The sequence below is a fragment of the Muntiacus reevesi genome, chromosome 3, assembly GCF_963930625.1.
Source record: "Muntiacus reevesi chromosome 3, mMunRee1.1, whole genome shotgun sequence".
Taxonomy (NCBI): Eukaryota; Metazoa; Chordata; class Mammalia; order Artiodactyla; family Cervidae; genus Muntiacus; species Muntiacus reevesi.
The window spans coordinates 73,898,273-73,920,303 of record NC_089251.1 but is presented as its reverse complement, the minus strand read 5'-3'; the positions used below and the strand labels follow the sequence as shown (position 1 = coordinate 73,920,303).

General features: G+C 34.5%; 2 protein-coding genes across 3 annotated transcripts in view; one reads left to right on the top strand and one right to left on the bottom strand.

Annotated features, from left to right (window-relative positions):
- Positions 1 to 4,523, top strand: part of RHOQ (ras homolog family member Q) — a 40,226-nt gene extending 35,703 nt beyond the window's left edge. Inside the window, exon 5 of one of the 2 annotated variants that reach the window (XM_065929342.1) lies at positions 1,236 to 4,523. In XM_065929342.1, coding sequence (XP_065785414.1) covers positions 1,236 to 1,268 — 33 coding nt within the window. In that variant the 3' untranslated portion in view covers positions 1,269 to 4,523. Of the gene's footprint in view, positions 1 to 1,231 lie in introns of both variants that reach the window. The other variant, XM_065929341.1, reaches the window with a different exon arrangement.
- The window catches only part of PIGF (phosphatidylinositol glycan anchor biosynthesis class F), a 30,337-nt gene continuing 9,900 nt past the window's right edge, over positions 1,595 to 22,031 (bottom strand). Inside the window, exons 5-6 of the mRNA XM_065929340.1 lie at positions 12,863 to 12,971; positions 1,595 to 1,900 (exon numbers count right to left, since the gene is read on the bottom strand). Coding sequence (XP_065785412.1) covers positions 1,787 to 1,900; positions 12,863 to 12,971 — 223 coding nt within the window. The 3' untranslated portion in view covers positions 1,595 to 1,786. The remainder of the gene's footprint in view (positions 1,901 to 12,862; positions 12,972 to 22,031) is intronic.

The window sequence follows — 22,031 nt, the reverse complement described above, 5'->3', positions numbered from 1 at the left end:
TTAGATCTCTGCTCCAATATCACTCTCTCAATGCGATCTTGCCTAAGCTGTCTCCACTCCCTATCTCCTTCCCCATTTTTCTCCAAACCACTTCTACCTCTGTATTTATTCATCCATGGTCTTCTTCCTCTAAAATACATTTCATTGAGAGTTGCATAGGGACTTAATTTTGTTCTTGTTGTAGGAAGGAACAAATTCCTTCCTCTGATTTGGCAAATCAGTGCTCTGTAAATTTTCGATGAATGTATGGACGGACGGATGGATGGATGGATGGATGGGGCCCCTCTCAGAGTAGAAGCCAAAGTCCTTACTCGAAGTCACTATCTTGAGGCTACCTCACTGACCTCATCTCTTGCCACTGCCCCTGCTCACCCTCTCCCCTGCCACTCTGGCTTCTATCCTGCTCCCTGAATGTTCCAAGCATGTTCCTGCATCAGGGATCTTTACGTCTGTGGCTCTGTATGCCTGGAACCCTGCCAGCAGGTATCCCTCACTGCTCAGACTTTACCTTGTTGAGCAGCTTTCACTGACCGTCACCACCACTGTCATCTGCACCCTCTCCCTCCCTTTTTTTTAACCCATAGCATGTGTCACAATCTCCTCTATATTCCTCGTGTTCCTCCCCCAGTAGAACTTAAGCAAATGTAAGCATCACACAGCAAGGGTTTTGCTCTTTTGCTCAGTTCATAGGCGTGATTCCCAGCACCTAAAAACAGTGCCAGGCATATAATGCTGCTGCTGCTAAGTCACTTCAGTTGTGTCTGACTCTGTGCGACCCCATGGACAGTAGCCTACCAGGCTCCTCCGTCCCTGGGATTCTCCAGGCAAGAACACTGGAGTGGATTGCCATTTCCTTCTCCAATGCATGAAAGTGAAAAGTGAAAGTGAAGTTGTCAGTCATGTCCGACTCTTAGAGACCCCATGGACTGCAGCCTACCAGGCTCCTCCGTCCATGGGATTTTCCAGGCAAGAGTACTGGAGTGTGGTGCCATTGCCTTCTCAGAGGCATATAATAGGTATCCAGTAAACATTTGATGATTGAAAGAATTTTTCAGAGAAAGTCTGAAAGGATATACACTAATATTTTAATAGTTAGCTATCTCTAGGAAATCATAAATATGATTTCATTCTTTTTGCATTTTATGATTTTCCTTATAATGGTATGTTTGTGTGGTACCAGTTATAAAAAAAAGATTTTATATATTTGTGATTTTTTTTTTCTCCCTCCCAGATAGGTGCGTGCTGCTATGTGGAATGTTCAGCTTTAACACAGAAGGGATTGAAGACTGTTTTTGATGAGGCTATCATAGCCATTTTAACTCCAAAGAAACACACAGTAAAAAAAAGAATAGGATCAAGATGTATAAACTGTTGTTTGATTACGTGAGAAACATCTTCAGTGGCCAAGGAAACTGTACATTTCTCTCAGAAAGCATATGAAATGCTACAGCTGTACCCAGACCTCTTATAATGAAGCAGTTTAAAACTTGAAAGGAAAAAAAAAAAACCAACCCTGTCCTCAGAATTCTATAAAAGTTCATTAAGAATGTTTCTTAAAGGTCCAAGAAGCAGCAAACAGCATCTGAAGCCACAATCTATTATAAATACTTTATTTCAACTAGAAGGTACAATCTCTCAGGGGTTTCATAGTTTAAAAAGCTACAATCACATCATGTAACAGTAAAAAACAGTGCTGTTAAGTGGAACTGCCTGGCTTAGACCATATACATTTCTGCACAGTCTTTTTGGAATCTGCACAAAGAAATCTCTTCTCCCTTTGCTCCAATTAATTGTTCTTGTATGTGAGTTTCTTTCTATTCCAGTATATCCAGAGTGGTGAAATAACAAGGCCAGCCACGTAGCCAAAGGTTGCTCCAAGCGTGCAGGAGATGGGCCATTCCTGAGGAGAGAATGTATGAGATCAAAAAGAACAAATGTTTTATTATTACTTGAGCACAAGTGTAACCTAAATATTTCTATATTAAAGCTTAACGTGCTTTCTTAAAGAATGCCAAAAGTGTAATAAGGTCATAACTGCATTTATCATGAACACTAAAAATGTACACATTTTAGTTAATGTGCGTTCAACTGTAACAAGGCTTCTGGCGATTGTAGATTTAGTTTGATGCTCCCCAGACTGCATGAGATACATGCTGAGATTACAGATTAAAAACTTTGGGTCAGACTTTGTCATAATCCTGGACTCAACTCAGCTCTCTGAACTAGTTGGTAGGTTTTTAATTTCCACATTGGCTTGTATATCAAATGAGACAAAAAGTGTGTATGCTGACCAAACCACAAGAAACTTTAAATCATGTAAAGACAAATGACCTAGAATTCAAGCATGTTACATGGAATTTATAACAAAGCAGCTGCTTTCATAATAAAACTGATATCACCTTTCAGACATAGATATTGAAACCACAGTAGAAGTTACAGAACTACAACTTAACGTACACATCTACAGTATAAGTTAAATGACGTGCTGGCTTCCAAATACCCATTTTTCTCTAGTCATGTTACATTTCACAATATTACCTCTAGCCAGAAGTAAATAACACTGATTTATTGATCATCCGTGAGCAGTGCATGGTGGTCCTAAGGTGAAAGGTCCTGCTTTAAAAAAAAAATTTTTTTCATGTTTATCTGTGAAGCTCATTTGGTATACTGGAGCCATTTCTAATTTTTCTCTAGGGAAACAGGCCGTATAACTGTGTTAGAGGTGAACCATCTTAATGATAGTTCTGTTACCTAATTAAGCTTCCTTGTTTGGTCTGCTGTTGATCTACCTTAGTCCCAATGCCATGCAACAGACAATGTGTTAGGCAAAGATTCAGTGTGAACAACTGATGCAGTTCAGAGAAGCATAATCTAATACATAATTCCCCCCCCCCCCAGTCTTTCCTACATTTAAACTTGCTGTTGCCTAAATTATGATTTATGTCTTTGGTGAGCTTCTGTTAATTTCCATGATTTGAGCTTATAACTATGTCTATTGCACAGATTGGGTAATGGAACACTAAACTTTTATACTTGAAAATGACAGCCTTAAATGCTCATAGCAGTCACAAATCTAGGATGTATTGTCTTGTATGTGAGCTTTGTAGAGGTTTTTTAAAAAATACAAGTATCATCTTCCCCATTGAAGAGTGGAGAATCTACTGGATAACTGGTCAGGAGCTTTCTTTCCTGAACTGGACAGTGGATATCTTCTTTTTCCCAAGAAGCGGTGGTTCGTGTTAAGTATCATGGCCTTATGTATGCTCAAATGGAATCTGATGTAACTTTCTCATTTAATTTTGGTCTGCTATTTTTAGATAGAACTGAAAGAACTGTATAACTCAATTAGTATATTAGCCAAGCTGTCCAACACATGATATAAAGGAATTAAGACAGTAAAGTATTATATATTTATTTCCAGCTTGCCTTTGGGGATTTGATGGGAATTTTTTTCTTCCTCAGTTCACATATCTGAAACTCTTCACACTTGGTTTCCTAGCCAATAAAGTTAAAATCTAGAATTTGTCCTGCCCTAAGAGAAATGGACTAGGAATCTAGAAACACAAACTCTAGTGTCATCTGTTTCTTGATTGGGCCTCATTTTTCTCATCTTTTAAATATGGATTCTAATATCTCTTCCTATCAACTGCTATGATTTTCTTCTTTCTTACAGTAATCACTGTTGGACATTACCTTTTCGGCTTCATGTTCTTAAGATGGTATAAAATCCTGTATATAGATTACTAGAACTCTAAGCAAAGATGATTGTATCATCTGAACCTGAGGTGCCTTAGGTACTCTACTGACCTTGATGGGGTTTGGAGTTTCCCATTGCTTATGAAGAGCCTTTTCATTGCTTTGGTTCTTAAGTATCTATCTCTCTCTTTTTTTTTTTTTTGCAAAACCCTTTCAGCCACTTTAACTAAAACCAAAGATTTCTTTTTTTCTGTTTATAAACAGATGATAGAAAAGTTGCCTTATTTTCAGAAGCATGTCTTCATTTAAAATTTAGGTTTCCACAGAAATTCAGGCTAATCACTGGAACAACATAGTGAAATATCTGGAAAATAAAATACTTCAAAAATATCTTACTGACATGAATTTTGCTAGTGAATGAAAATACAGTGCTTCAAATAAGATCATGTATGAATGAACTCAAACTTAGTTAAGTTTTTTTGCATGTAAGTAATCAGTTTGAAGTCCTTAAACATAGTTTTAGGGACTTCCTGACATCTTATTTAATATTTTGCTTATATCCTTATTCAATCTCTAAAGGTACATTTTAGGTTAGCCTATGTTGAATTATCATATTTCCAATAAGTAGAGCCTGAACTAATGGTTTTTATTGTGAACTATCTTAGTTACTTTAGGCATTGCTTCCATTTGATTTTAATTATTCAGTTTACGTACCAAATTGAATACTCGTTTGTTGGTTGTTGCTTTTTAAGTGATTGTTACTTTAACAGTGTCCCATCTCAACACATGGGGTTACAAATAAAATAATATGCATAGTTTACTATCTATGTAAAGTATTGAACTTCTTACCTTAGTAGTTTTTATTTAACAGTCTATGTAAACATTTGGACTAACTCGATTCTCCTGTGTTTCTCATCGCTGTGAGCTTATGCATCATCGGCCAATTGTGAGCACCTGCACTTTGGTAAAGAGCACATTGTCCAAGTGTAGGGAGAATCATAATCCCTCATGAATCCAGCCAGATTCCAATTTGGGTTACTAAATTCTATTTTAATCACTTTGTAATTTCAGTGTGGCTCTTTGTTTCCAAACACAAAGATACATTTACACACACATTCTTCAAATAGCTGCCATACCTCACCTCCAGTGGAATGCCAGAAATGAAGTAAATATTAAAAAGTTTTAAAGTTTTGCCTAAAGAGGGGTTAAAGTTTGAAACTTGCTATTCAACATCTCAAGGAATCCATGCCATCAACAAATCAGAATGTTGGACTAGCTGTGGACACTGTTTGCTAGTGACAGGTCACACTCTCCTGCTTGATTGTCCTTAAGTAAGTAATCCTTATCTGTAACAGTCACTTTTAACAAGACATTTTCTTCATATAAGGGCAGACTTTCCTGATTTTTATAAACCGAGATAGGGATGGCACAGAGACTACTGGCGGGAGTTGAGGTCGGGGAGGGGCGGGAGGCTGCCAACAACCTTTCCTCAAACGGTTTGCTACTAACCTTCTTGTAACTGCTTTAAAACAATTTAAAAACTATCCTGTGGCAACAGATCATACTGAATTGTCAAACGAGGCTAGATTTGTCACGTATTTTCATAAATAGACTTTGAAGTTTTCCATTTAAAAGTATCATCTCACATATGGAGATGTTTCTGTTTATCGTTCCTCATACTACAAATAGGATTAAAAACACACACATGGTATCTATTGAACAGACAATTCAACTCCGTTGCTATAAACATGTCTCCAAATGATGGTCATCTGAGATGGAGCTATATAATTATCTTGTTTTGTTTAAGGAAAGTAGAAAACTCAAAGACATTCATGTAAAAGTCACAAGTGTTTATCACCAAAAGACCATCTTTTTATCCAATTTTTTTATCAATGTAAAATTTTTTTTAAAAATCACTAAATAAAAGAAAACTTTCTATCGCATAACAAAAGATAATATAGTGCAATTGGGTAAAATTACTATAGTTACTGTCAAAAAGAAAAACTAAAAAAATAAGTAGCTACATCATGTGAAGAAAGTACCCTGCTTTAGAGTACTACTATTATCCTTGCTTGAAATCAAATAATTCCTTATGTGTCTCAGCACTTGAAAAGTCAGTGTTCGCTTAAAATAATAGGCATTAACAAAGCCCTGATACATAGGATCTTAGTACATGGTACTAGCAATAGGTTATTTTTCTCTTAGAAAGAAAACAATTTCACCCTAATAAACTTTAAAAAAACTTTTAAAATAATACAGATATGTGTTTTTCTGTTAGAAAAATCACTATTATTGCTGCTTGAAAGACACTTCAAAATTACATAAGCTTATTTCTACCCAAAGGCCACACTACATTCTTCTGATCAGGCACTGCTATAATACTCTGCTTTACATTTTCGGAAAGGAAAATGTACTAATATACAGAGCTTGAAAGCATGTTCTAAGTAGTAGAGAATAGTATTCTCTGTGTATATATGTGTGTGTATATATATATTCTGAATAACTTTGCTTACACCCGGAAGTAACACAACATTGTAAATTAACTATACTTAAAAAAAAAGTTAACAAAACTATGACTCTAGGCAAGTCGCCTAACCTTTCTGTGCCTTGGTTTCTTATCTGCAAAATGAGGATCACTGTAAAATGCACCTCACAGGGTTACTGTAATGACCAAATGAGGTAATGTACTTACAATCATACCTAAAACATAGGTCTGGCACATAGGACAAGTGACCAATCAATGAGTTATAATTGATAATCTTTCAGCTCATATTTTTAAATAGGCACATATGAAATAAGTTGTAATTACAATCTGCAACCCTATCATTTCTCAAATACACCATCTCTAAAGCTATTTTTTAAAGTATTTCTAAAAAACTACACCTACCTATATATAGTAGACATTTCTATCATTTTTAAGAGTCTCCATTTGAATGGCTCTATTCATTCAAAATTATGTATTGAGAGCCCCTACTATAAACCAAGCAATTAAGGGGCAAACTAAGATTATTTTTTAGATAAATTTTAATAACACAAACTTTAAAAAATTTGTTGCAATATAATTTTTGGAGAGGTATGTGATATGAGAGATCTCAAGGGAAAACTGACTAATCTGCAGATCAGAAAACCTAGAAACACTTAGAACAACTCAACTCTTTCAGATAAAAAACGAAGATAAAACCCAGGCAATTCTAAATTTCACACAAACTACTTTTTAATATGTTTTGTTTATCATGCTTACCATAGATTTACATTTGCATGGCTGATAGAATTGATCTTTCAAAACCTACTTACTTTCAAACTTCAACTGGTTTTAAATGATCATTTATATTTTCCTCTGAATTTCATTTTAAATGCTGTGTTTTTCCAGATGTCCTTAAAGTAGATGCTACTGTCTGGTGTGAGAATACATGACCAGATGGATCTACTCATCTGGGTACGTTTCTCTGGTTGGTTGTAGCTCAGAGTTGGTTGGTTCAGAGTTGGTTGTAACTCTGCCCTGAGCCATGTATATCTACCACTCTCCTGTGACTAAGAACACAGATTTAGGAAGAGCTATTTGTGGAGAGGGCCAGAGTCTCCAGGCTGGAACTTCTTGTCAAAGTGACGATATAAGGTCCCTGCCAGGACCATGCAAATGAGTTTTACCTTAGCCAGCACTCTTCTCTATCACATGAAAGTCCTACTAGCATATCATCTTCAGTATCATTGCCCTACAATGAACCTACCTTTTAAATCCCAAACCACTTTCTATCAGTTAAATACTAATATTTTTCCCATGCTTGAAGTATGTAACTCACATTCATATAAATTAATATTTTATTTTGGTTTGTCTAAAACACTGTGTAAGACCTTTAGTAACAGAAACACCAATTAACCTAAAAATATGCACTCTTTCAATAATTAAATCCATAATCTTGGCTTCATCCCTTTCTCTACCATTATTTGCTGTGATTCATTTAATTTTCCTAATGATCTCCAGCATCAATTTATTAAAGTATTATCTGCGACACCTGTGACTTTTAATAATGAATATATGTCTCACAGATATTAATTTTAAAATCTGATAAAACCGGAGAAAACAAAAAATAATTTTTAAATATAACAATGCCTCATTTATCTGGTATCTGATGGGAATAAGTACAAATATTTAACAATTTTAAATGGTTTTAAAGACAATCTCCCTCCATTTCGCTTTTTAACTTTATAAGAAACAAATACACTCAGAAGAGATTTGATTTTGTGTTCAATTCCATTTTGGAGATAGTAGCACTGGAAGTCCAGAGTTTAAAGGTATTTGTTGGTTTTCTAGGTACAAAATCCTCATGTATTAGCTTCATGTACTCTCCTACAAATATATTAATGTTTTTGGTCTAACATACACTACCAGCTGAGTGGTTGTGGCATTTAAGTGAGATTCTCATGTGGGGAAAGAAATACAATATAATAACTACTCGACCTTTTTCAAAAAAATCTAAGCCATGGCCATTGTTAAAGAACAGGGATAAAAAAAATCATGGTGTCCTGGAGCGCTAGATTCTGAGTCTTCCTCTGATCAGTCAAGAAATGCTGAACAAGATGCATACTCCTCTCCTCACACTTGGCTCTCTTATGTGTAGAAATGAGGATGAAACCTGCCTTGCACTATGGTTACCAGGATTAAGTTACTTGTGTGACAGTGCCAAGCCCCATGCCTGGTCCATAAACAAAGAGATACTGTGTTTTCCCTCTACTGCCATCTGAAATGTCAGATAGGATTGAAAATTACGTGAAATCCAAATACCCTAAATACCCAAATACCAGAGAAACAAAAAGATGAGTTAACAATCCACTCTACCAATTTAAGGACTGTTGTGCAGAATGAATAAAACAAGCTGAGCTAATGCACGTTCTCTGGAGAATTCAAATAATGAACTGGCAGTTTTTTGGGAATGCTAAGAAAAAACAGTCATTAACCTACTCCTTTTATAGGTCATAAATGCCTATAACATTAGTTAAGCAGTTAACTGTCGGGTTCTGAACTAAGTAATTTAGAGTTATATTATTTAATCCTCACTAGGAAGTGTCAGAGCCAGGGTTTGAACCCAGTAATTGGATGCCTCAGCTCTTAAAAATCCTGTTATCTGTCTACCTATTAGTTAAACATGTGGGTTTAAAAACTTCATGTAAATTTCCTTTGTTTAGAATGACCAAGATCAATTCTTAACTTTGTACTAATTTTTTTAATAATGTGAAGTGCCAATTTTTGATAAATAAAAAATTAAGACATTTTCCAGATGAAAAGCTGATAACCATATATTCTGAAAATATTTAGAGCATATTAAATCTGAATCAGAATCTAACTCACAATCTGGATCTAAATTATCATTATGAAACAATTAAATTCCAGTCCTGGTAATATTTCTGTTATAACTTATATAGAATATGTACTTTGTACACAGTAAGAACTCAACAAATACTTACTGATTAGCTATTTTTACAGCAGATGAAAGCATCAAATTATAATGTAAAAAGATTTTCCAGAGTCAAAAATTTTGTTAGTTACTGCAGCTATAAGTTTTCTCTGGGGGTGAAGAAGGCAGTCTGGATTATGGACAATTCAATGTTTATAATGTAATAATTAAGGCAGGGAAGAGAAGCAAGATGACTTTGAATTACTTTCAAAGAAAACAATAAAGATGACCATCAACATAGCAGGCAGCCATCAACCATATTCCCTTTCACCAAATTCTCTTGTTGCCTACTAGAAATGGAAGGCTTCCTCCAATTATAAAGATGCCTGGTATCTTTTGTCATTTGTCATAACTTAAAATTATTTAAAATTTCTATTTTAGTAAGTGAAAAACCTTTTCATTAAGGTTATGTATTTTCAATGGGCCTTCCCAGTCACTAAATTCTGAAACAACTTAAAAACTATAAATATTCTTGAACTTGCTCAATATAGAACTCGCATCAGTATATAATCTTATGCTTGGCCTCTGGGCACTTTATACACAGATTGAGTACAAAGTAGAAAAATGGAACTAAAATATGTGAAAGTTTTTGTGAGTTGGTTTGTGTGTATGTGTTTTTAAAGAAAGTGTAATTGCTTAACCAGATACTCTTGCTTCTCCAAGTTTACTTATTTTTATTAAACATAAGTAAAATCAGATCACAACCCAGAAAAGCTTACTTTACCACAAACATATCAAATCTTTATTGGGCTACAAGGAATACAGAACTAAAATCTCTTCCTAATATTAAAGTTTAAATAATAAAGTACAGACAGAAGCTTTCTTCTTCTGAAATTCTACTTTAGAAAAATCTCCATTCTGAAATAATGCCATAATCTTTTATCTGGTTTATTGTTTCTCTGGCAGATTCTGTCAGCATCATGAGCCACACTGAGTACTTATTGTGTGGTTAGGTTTACAAAGAAAAAAACACAACAGAACAGAAAACTTTGATGAAAATAAAAAGTGAAAAAAAAAAGACATCATTTCTTTAGTTTATAATTGTTAAACTAGTAAATAATTGCTAAACTGGGGAGGGGCAGGTAATTATTATTTGAATAAAAGATGATTAATTATACATCACTTCTAACATATCTATCATAATTTTAAAAGATGATAGTGAATACGTATCTATCATAATTTTGAAAGATGATAGTAAATAAGTGGCTCATTAACTTGGAATACTCTTAAAACAACCCAGCAGTAAAGATTATTAAATAACCAGTAATATTCCAGTCAAATGAAACATTCCTAATGAAGACCAACATTTGTTACATACTAAATTAGCTAGCTAGAATTTTTTTTAAGTCAACAATTCAAATAGAACATTTATATTAATTTTAAAAGTCTGATACCATTCATTTGGATCCAGTTTACCTCTTACTGTAAATAAGAATTGAGATAGAAAAATGAGAGTCACTAGCTAGAAGCCTAAAACAATAAAAAATGTATAATTGAATTGTAAATAATTGAAATATATATTTTCTACACAAACCTAAACCCAGATTTTAGAAAGATGCATCTACTACCCATAATTCAATATCTACTTCTGCACAGTCTTTTATGCCTGTTGTTCCCCCCATCTTTGGCTGCACCACAGAGTATGTGGGATCTTAGTTTTCTAATTAGGGATCAAACCCACGCCCCCTGCACCAGAAGGCAAAGTTTTAACCAGTGGACCACCAGGGATGTCCCTGCATGGTCTTAAGACGATTTATACAGGTGTAAGATGCAGAGAGCCAACTCATTGGAAAAGACCCTGATGCTGAGAAAGATTGAGGGCAGGAGGAGAAGGGGGCAAAAGAGGATGAGATGGTTGGATGGCATCACTGACTTGATGGACATGAGTTTGAGCAAACTCCAGGAGATAGTGAAGGACAAGGAAGCCTGGTGTGCTGTAGTCTATGGGATCACAAAGACTTGGACATGACTTAGTGACTAAACAACAACAAGATATCAAACTTTTACACTCCAAAATATTCCATCTATATGCAATCTAACAAGCTAATTACATGTTACCTTACCAACTCATAAGCTGATGGCCCATGGTATGTTATATATTGATACTTTGTATTAGATTTAATTTCATATATCTGAAATAAGGGATTAAGACACAATTTCCTATGTATACTTTTCAATGATTTTGATTGTCCTCCAATTTAGAAATTATGACACTATAGAATGAAATTAAGTTTCATAAGATGGTAACTTGAGTACAGATGAATCTCTATTTCCCAGCAATCACTGAGATGGCCAAGAGAATATAAAAGAAACCTTTATTTATACTATAACCTTGGGAATAGTATCAGTGACACCACACATGCCAAACCTCCAGGGATTTCTATAACATATAAGTAGGTGAAGAACTATTACAGGGAAGGGAAACAAAGGGCAAACCTACCAGACTTACTGAATGTAAAACAACAACTCATTTGTTAGGGAGACACAACATCTAATAGAAACCACAAAAAATGGACTTAAAAAGTAGGCAGTTAAGTGCAAGACATACAATCCAGCTCCCTCAATGGCCTTTGGAAAGTGAGACACATATTAGAGATTCATTACCTTGGAATTTATTTTAAAGAGAAAACTGGACAAACTAAGACAAATTTAAGGAGAAAACTGGACAAAACTGCAAGGATGTATGTTTTATGATAATTATGATAATAATAGTGAAAACTGCAAATAATCTAAATATCCATTCATAAGAAATTCATATATGATTTTACCCAAATAATACAGTATTACACCCATGCAACTTTTCATTGACATGGAATGAGTTCCATAATATACTGTGGAAGGGGAAAGAAACAGATTAAAAATAATCTGTGTACTATGAATAGTTACACAAAGAGAGAGCTGCAAAACCTGTCACCAAAACACAAATGGGAGTTGCCTCTGGGTGGCTGGATATTTGATCATTTTTACTTACTTTTTATAATTATTAGTACTGCTGAAGTTTTCTAAATAAATGTATACTGTCTTTGTAATCAAGAGAAAATTTTTCATTTTGAAAAAATAAAGTATATTTATTTTTTAATACTAAAATTGATTTGGGAGAAATTATCTTGATAATTGGAAACATCCATTAAGATACAGATTAAAAGATCTTTATCATAACATTGTTTATAACAGTAAAATAGTAAAAATGGTAAATTATTAGCAATAATTTAAATGATTAATAGCAAATTTGTTAAATTTTAGAATAACTATACAATGATTTACTACAAAGCCATTAAAAATTACGACAAAGATGTATTCATCACTAGCTCAGTGACCTTGGAAATATCACATGTCCTCTAGGTATCAGTTTTCTCATCTGTAAAATGCGGATAAAAAGAATACTTACGGTGCTTCACCTAGCTTATTAGCTATACCCTATTGTGATAGAAAATGAAAAATCTGATGTTTGTAAGTTTCCTCTAATTCACAAACACTTATTTCAAAATCAACTTTGCTATATGCTAAAATAGTGCTGGAAGACAGAAACAGGCTAATCTGGATACCTGTAGCACTGAGGCTCCAATAAGTCACCCAGATGACAGTGACAGAGGGAACCGACGTCCCTACTTAACTGAACAATGAAACAAGTCATATATACACTTGTTGGCATCATCAGTTTTACCCTCACTGTACAAACGTTTACTTTGCTGCTTTAAGGAGTTGAAACCAACCTGCCACGGTCTTCCCCAATCCAGTGGAATAGGAAAAGCACCAAGCCATATTCCTACAAAACTAGAAATTGTAGTGATCTGAAGACTATTCTCCCAAACAGACGTAACTCTGTAAAACACAAATATATATATCATTGGTGGAACAGATCTCAGCTGCTGGGAAATCAAACGAATAGCATATATTAACACCATACATATGTATGTGTTTTGTTCATTTCAAATAAGCATCTCAAATTGACACATAAATATTTGCCATGAATCATTAACAATTAATTGGCAAGAAGATATAAGTGGTTTTCAGTTGGAAAAGTAACATATACACATACTGAAAGTCAAACAATTCAAAAGAGTATTTGCAATGAATGCTAAATCCTCCTCTCACCCTTATTATCAACTTTGGTTCCTTTTCCCAGAAATGACTATTACCAACTTAGTACACAGCCTTCCAGAAATATTTTATACACACAAAACCACACAATTTTGTTTAGAATGATATATGCACATCTGCTTATATGCACACATGTATGTATAAACGCTTCAAAACAAAACTCAAATGTACCATGTCATAAACACGGTTTTGCTGTGTATCTTCCCGTTAACAGTTTTACTAGTATTCCATTGTCCCAAGGAAGCATCATTTATTCAACTAGTCCCTTATGGCACATTTCATTTAAGAAAATCAACTCTTATTTGGTGGGGAAGGAGTAGAGAATGAGAACAAAATATTACAAAAGATCCAATGATGTGGCCTACCATTCTTATTTATTAAGTGCACATCTTCCAGTGTAAAGGTGGAAAGACATAATTCTGCCTGTCTCTTAGTAAGTCTTGGCTTCAGTCTGCCCCTAATGTGATCACTTAACTGGGTGGAATAAGAATCTCATTACAGTGGAGTAAACCACTCCCCAAAAATGCAGTAACTGGAGTCCAAATATTCAACTGTTTCAAATGCAGTGTTTAGTTATTCTGAAGTTTATGAAAAGCAGTTTCTTCCGTTACTGTGGTAAAGGGGGGAAACATTTGCTTTGTTAGATGACTGCTTTAGAAACAGGTTAATTACTATACACATAAAGTACACTGAATTAAAACCATCCAGAATGACAAGTCAGTCCATAAACCAACGTCCCATCACCTATCCATGTCATTACTGCCTTTCCCTCACCTACAACGAGTTAAGAGCTTCAGCCTGTTTCTGTTGAAAACTGGAGCGGGAAGAAGATCAGAAGCAACCCCCATATATCCACATCTGTGTTACTTGTTAGGCTTAATTGTTCTTTTCTATTTTGTGTAACACTTAAAAATAAAAGTCAATTTCTTCAACTAACATTCAACAGAACAGGGATCTATTCCAGTCTTAGAGGTGAAAAAACTGATGAGTTGAATGTAAAGAGAGAATTGTACGATTCAGGCAATTAAAAGGTTTGTCTAAGGTAATTTTTTACTTTTATGTTGCTGAGAAATGTTGACTACCTTTCACCAAAACATACACTTCTTGGTATTGCAATGTGTAAAGTGATTTGCCAAGAGAAACAAAAGTTGAGAGCAGAGTTTACTTTCTGCTAAGAAGAGTTTTACTTTTTTTCTTTTTTTATGAAAGAGGAAGTTCAGCTTAATTTGGAAGAATGAGCAGTATTTGGTCTTAAAGAAACGGAGAAAGAGATATACTTAGGTTAAAAGAACATAAGTAAAATTGGTTGAGCCCAAGTGGAAGAATGGGTAACAACACTGGAAAAGTAGGTTAGAGTAGGATTTTTTTAAAAAAATAATGGCTTTATTGAATACAGTAAAAAAAAAAAAAAATGCTACAGAGAAACCTTTTCCAGCCATACGATTCACTTAAAGTGCACAACTCAATGTTTTTAGTATGTTAACAGAAATGCACAATCATCACCCACAAAACAAAACCCTTTACATTAGCAGTCACTCCCAATTTCCCCTTCCCTCTAGATCACTAATCCACTTTCTGTCTCTATGGATTTGCCTATTCTGAACATTTCATGCAAATGAAATCAATGTGTGGTCTTCTGTGAGTGGATTATTTCACTTAGCATAGTTTCCAAGGTTCATCAGTTTTGTAGCACGTAAAAATGTCATTCCCTTGTATTGCCAAATAACATTTTGTTATACAGATATATCACATTTTATTTTCTCTACACATTAGTTGATGGACACCTGGGTTGTTTTGACTTTTTGGCTATTACATCTAATGCTACTATAAACATTCATATATAAGTTTTGTGTGGACATATGTTTTTCTTGGGGATATGCTAAGGAACAGACTTGCTGATAACTCTGTGCTTAACCTTCTGAGGAAATGCCAGACTATCATCCAAAGCAGCTGAGCTATTTTATATTCCCATCAGCAGTGTATGTGGGTTCCAATTTCCAGATCCTCACTAACACTTGGTACTACTGATTATAGCCATCTTAGTGAGTGGTGAAGTGGTATTTCATTGTGGTAGATTTAGGGTTAGGATTTTATAAAAGCCTTAAAAGTCAAATTTTTTAAGTCAAAAGAAGTCAAGAGAAGTCTCTGAAGGCTTTAAATCCAGTCAGCAATATGAGGTAAGTCTAATAAGATTTATGTACATGTCTAATCTAAGCTCCAAGTTCCTGAATTTCAAGGGGCAAGATCCATGTCTTCACACTTTGTTTTTCATTGTTATAAGTACACTTGTGGTCATCTTATATTTGTTAAAATAAGGGCAAATATCCAAGAGATCGTCCTCTATTTTGTTTGTTTGATGTATGCAGAGTATTTACGATCTTACAACAAACGCAGAAAAAAATGGAACCAAGACCTAGTTTAAAAATTAGAAGAAATTTGTAGCCTATCTTTTTAAAATTAAAAATTTATATTTATCAAAAAATATATATAAATATCTTTAAAATCAAAGATCACAGTTAGACTAATATAACCCCTCTCTGATCCCTCCTCACTCCTAATTTCAGCTCTTCACTGTTTCTTCCATGTACCTCATATTTAAAGATTTTTCAAGATTTAGTTTAGTTTTTCAAGATTTACTTACTTTCTGCTCTCTACAGTGGAAGAAGAGGATTTAGAACTCTTCACCCACAAGCCTCCCATCCCCACATACACATTTCTCTATGACTTCTCATCCTCTTTGACGGTAATATCTCCTCCTCTCAGCTGTACCTACGTTATGATGATTATGGAAACATTCATCACAGCTGAAGCACACAGCTAACCATAATTACACTCTTTCTTCGAGTAAAATTTTCATTGTCTTTGGATATTAAGAATGCCTCTCTTTCTTACCCTGCATTTGTTTACATAGCTGTCACTAAGTCATTCTCAAATATTCCAAGGAAACCAAACGTCCCTGTAAATGCTTGCTGGCGCTCCCCCTCTCTGATCTCCCCCCCCTCTTGGGGGGACACCTCACCTGCTCTAAACTGCCCTGCTTGCTGTCTAAGCCTCAGGCGCGACTGTGCTCCTGCGAGCGCCCTGCACCATCTCGTGAATTCCCTTGGCCTCTGTCCCTGCTTCTGGGTCTCCATTTTCCTGAATTTCAAGACTTCTTCCTTCTACTTCCCCGCTTTTAAAAAGCACATCCCTTAATACATTCCTGAGCAAATGTAGGGGAAAAACAGATTTTAGAGATGTTTAAAGTCTGACAGTGACTTTACTGTAACTATTGGCAATCATTTTGTCTCAGAATGTTGAAGGCATTGCTACACTGTTTTCTGATTCCTGCTTGAAAAGTTCAGGGCCATCTGGCTCCCAGTTCTCTGTAAGTGACATGCTCTCTACGCTCCACCCTCCCACCATCCTCTCTGGGAGCCTTTAGAATCATCTCTTTATTTCTTGTTATCTAAAATTTCACATTAATATGTCTTGGAGTGGGTCTTTTCATCCATTATGGCAGAAATACACATGGGCTTTCTTAATTTAGACTCTCGGGTTTTTAGTTCTTGAAATTTTCATTTATTTAAAGACTTGCCTTTTGATGCCCAGATCCCTTAAGAATTTTGTTTTTCTTAGTCTTTTGCTGGGGATACTATCATTATGAATTAATTCTCTAATCTTCTTACTTTTTAACCCATTTCCCATATCTTTGCCTTTTTGTTTGACTAAAGGATCTTTTCAACTTTGTCCCTACTTCTGTTGAATTTTTTAATTCCCAAGAAGCTTTCTTCTCTGAATATTCCTTTTGATTACCTCCTGTTCATGTTTATGGATGTAAAAATATATATTTTTAAAGTTATTTTCTGGTTCTTACACTGCTTTTATTTCCACTGAGTTTCTTTTTTGTTGTTTGCATTTCTGGTTTTCAGCTTAGAGGTGTCCTTCAAATGTCTAGTGATTCTTCAGTTACCATTCTACTTAAATGTAAAACACTATATATGAAATGTCCAGAAAAGGCAAATTTATAGAGACAGAAAGTACTTTAGTGTTTGCCAGGGATGGAGAGTAAGGGGGTGGGTGGGAGAGAAGGGTGGGAATGGAGAACGACTGTTAACAGGTTATTTCTTTTGGGGTGATAAAATGTTCTTAGAGTGTGCTGATGGTTACAAAACAGTACCTATACAAAAACACTATTGAGGTATACATTTTATTGCTTTATTTTTTGGCCGTTATGTGGGATTTTACCCAACCAGGAATTGAACCTCTGTCCCCTGCAGTGGAAGCGTGGAGTCTTAACCACTGGACCACCAGGGAAGTCCCCTTGAACTGTACACTTTAAATGGGTGAGTTTTATGGTTTGAAGTTATATCTCAATAACGTGCTTTTTAAAAAGACAACAAAAAAGTGAAACTCTATAAACAGCTGGCTGGATGATCACTGTACACGAGTAGCATGATTCAGCTGATGGGCTTCACTGCTCTAGGAAATGGGTAGGAACCCTGCCTGTTAAGAGAAATCTCAAATGTCAGTATCTATAGGTGTTTGGTACCATTTTTCCCAGAGAGAAATCATTTCAGTATTCTGCCTAGATGGTACAAGCCTGGCTCTCAGTGTTCTGGGCCCAGAAGATAAAAAGGACCAGGCATAAGGTAAAGACTCAACGCTTAGTATGTAGAATTTTAAGCATTCCTGAAGACATTATAGCAACTAGGCTCAGGATCTGGGGGTAGCCAGAGTGGCTGTGGGTGCATCTTTCTCCATCTTCCCTTCACCCACTGTATAACTTCCATTACTATGATATTTATACAGTATTTATATTCTGTTCTGAACTCCAATTCATTCAACTATTTTCTTGATATAGTAACCCCCTTATATACACACTCAGTAATTCCTTCATCTGGAGAAACTCTCTTCTATCATATCTTTGAATTATTTTTTGCTTTGTATTTTAGGGGTATTAACTTGTCTTAAGTTGATCTTCTTTGTGTGTTCTCTATATTTATCATTTCTTCTCTAATTGCTTTATTCTTCCCAACCCCCGTTAGCCTTCACTCATTTTGATTAGCTCAAACCTTTCTTGGGGCTACAACTTGATTTTGTAATTCACCTATGTTTCTAATTTATGATCTAATAGTATGATCTGGATCCTCAATTTATTTCATTAATTTTTCAATTTCCTTCTCCACCTCATTTTAATTATCTCATCTTTGAACTCTTATTTTATTGCATTAATATCCTTAATAACATTTTTTTCTGTGGTAAACTGTGTGGAGCTTTTGTGTTTTTGTTCCTTGGGTAGTATTTTCTTCCAGGCTGAGTTCCTTGTCTTCTACATGCCTTTTTCTTCTTCTATAGCTTGTTTTTAGGCGTTGTCAGATCATTTCTTTTCAACTTGCCCATACTTCATATGGTCAGGCTGCCAAAACTACCCATTTGCTTGGATAAAATGAATGCGTTATTTGAAGCTGCCTTCCCATCTTAACCAACATCAATTTTTCAAGTCTTGAAGTTGCATTTTGAGGACTGGATGTTCTTTTCTATCAAATTTTTGGTGACATGAGGCAGAAGGAAAGAATGGAGGCAGAGAGCCAAGGCAAGGGAAATGGTGTCTTTGCAATTTAATCAGAAATATTCAGCTGAAATTTAATGAATGGTGGTTCTATAAATTAAAAAAATTTTCTGACCAGGGCTTATGGATCCCATTAGGAATCAGATAAAACTATAGGAGATCAGTCTGCTTCTTTGGTAAAACCCAGTAGGCAGCAGCCCTGGGAGACTGATAAAGAGTATAAACAGCACTCATGGGGATTCAGGCAAACTGGCACTCTGTTGAGGTGTATGTATGTTTGTGTGTGTGAGTTCTGATGATGATGTGTGTGCCTAGTTGTGTGATGTGGGTCAGATGTGCTCAGATGATCTGTACAACTCTTTGCGACCTCATGGACTGTAGCCCGCCAGCCTCCTCTGTCCATGGAATTTTCCAGGCAAGAATACTGGAGTGGGTTGCCACTTCCTACTCCAGAGGGTCTTTCCAACCCAGGTATTGAACCTGGGTCTCCTGCATTGGCAGGCAATTCTTTACCACTGTGCCACCTGGGAAGCTATATATATGTAAAATAATAAAGTATATATATGTGTGTGTGTGTGTGTGTGTGTGTATTTCAAATTAGAATTTTAATTTGGTGATGTCTATCAACTTCTTTTGACCTAGCAATTCCACTCCAGAAATCTGGTATACAGAAATCAGTGTACAAGTATACAAAATTATATGGTACAAAGATGTTCATAACAACATTATTTATATCATGAAAATTTGATAATAACCCTCAATAGGAAATTAGTTAAATCATGGTACACGGAATACTTAAAATGATGATTAGTTGCCAACGTTCATCTCATCTCTGATGATTAGCCTAATTAAATCATGGTGATCCCATTCTTTCCCAACGATTAGTTTAGGAAGATTTAAGGAGAGAAGAGAAGTTGCTGCCATTTCCCTACCAGCCCAATAAGTGAAAAGCAAAGCAAATTATAAAACAGTGACTAGTATAACCAGTTTTGTTTTTAAATTACATATATTTTTGTATAGATAAAATCTGGAACATATAAAATCTGTTAGTAACAGCTGTTCCTTACATAGCATTCTAAGATCTTTAACTTTTGATATTTTTCTATTATTTGAAGTCTTATTCTTTTGTAAAAAAAAAAAAGCATAAATTCCTTTCTATTCACTGATTCATAGCAGCACTGATATTGATTTATTTTCATTTTATAAATTTCCACATAAAGCCATTGGAATTCAGTGGTTAATGGCTAATTTCTTCATAGTTAAGTTTTATATATATATATGAGAACAGAAAACATAGTGCACTGTTCTGTAAACAAACTTAAAAGTGACTAAATATTACAGATCAGTCTTCATGACAGTGAGTTCTAAGTAAATGTCCACATTATTTGACTCCACTGAAATTCATTTTATGAAATCTTAATTGAAATAAATAAACCATTTCGAATACCGACTATCTATGTTCCAGACACTGTATCAGTTATCTGAAATAGTTAACAATAAATACTATGGCTCAGACAGCCTGTCATCAAAACAGTGCTTGTTTAGATGGAGTTGATCTTTTTAACTGTTGATCTCTATCTAAAAAAGAGGCACTAAACAACTCCTCCTAGTGGCTAAAGATACTTACAGAAGTCTTACATAAACTTCCCCTTTCCCCACTGAATGAATATTAAAACCAATGCCTCTTTGCTACTAAATTTTTGTACCCACATTAAGACTAAATTACCTAATTTTAATACATATAAAAACTGGTCATTCACTGTCCTTTCACTTTTAATGTCCACAGTGGTTTTTTCAATATAAAGTCCATTTCAACACAAAGATGGCAAAAAGAGGCCTATTGTTTTCACTATACAAATAGGGCTTATAGGCTGTCTTTAGCTTGGCAAGATAATCACAGATTCAGGAATGTATTCAGAAATTAAATTTTTTCATTTCATGAACAGTGATCAGATTCTGAAACATTCAAATAAAAGCATAAAATAAACTGATAAAAGAAAAAGCAAACTTGAATGAAAAATATAGGATGAAGACAGTCAAATTATTATTTTCCTTCGTAAGGAAGTCAACAAATGAAAAAAAAAAAAGGCCCCACAATAATTACAACACCAAAGCAACAAATTGAAGTAAACTAGTACAAATTGAGTATATTCAGTAATAAAGTATACCAAAAAGAAGTGGCTAGAATTTTTTAGGAAACCAAATGACTTTTCTATCTTCAAGCTTCTTTAAAATAGCATTCTTTAAAAAAAAATTTACAATAACTTTACATGACTTTAAGAAAAAGTCTTGTTAAAACAGTCATTTAATTACTATTCAATCTGAATAGTGTCAGAACTCGCCCTTTACTATTGGGATGCATCTCCTACACAGTTCTCAAATTCAGAGCTTTGGTGTCTTCAGTCTTTATTTGATTATCATCTACTCAGTGTTAAACATGCAAATAAACACACTAAAAATTAGGATATAATGATATTTCACTTAAAAATAGTACAAAATATTGATTCAATACTGAACAAGATGTCAGCCCAATTCAAAATTGAGCTATTCGTACTGAACACCTGAACTAGTTATATTTCAAAAATAATACAAGGGCCAACTTTAAATAAGCAAAACAAAAGGAAAAAACCTCAACTCCTCTACTATGTTTTCTATACTAAAACACAGGATGAATGATAAAAATTTAAAGTTCTAAAATCTTCAATCAGTACTTTAAGGTATTTTAAATACTTTCAGTGAATTAGAACTATAGCATAAGTACTTCAAATCAGAACTTTAATTTCTGTTGAAAATGATTACTGGATGGGAAGAAAAGTATTATTCATATGTTCTATATAACCTCCTTAAATTATAATAACATTATTTTAAATTAAAGTTGTGACTCAATATAAATAATGTCAATATATTCAAATAATTTCAAAATAACACACAAGTAATTGTTTTTCTTAGGTATTTCATACTAATATGAAGTCACTGCAGAATCACCAGATCTTTGAATTTTTGAAATTTTTTGCATAAAAGTGAACATTTAAGGCTAACTCTAACATTAAACAAGTTACTGTATCAGATTATTTCCTCCCTCATTCAAAATTGGACATGTGACATATTTATACTAAATCCTTGAAGTATTATAAAAGTGATAGGGAAGTGACAGGAGGAAACTGAAATATCACCAATGTATGGTAGAGACATGACGACTTAAGTTCCCCACGACAAAGTTCAAATCAACT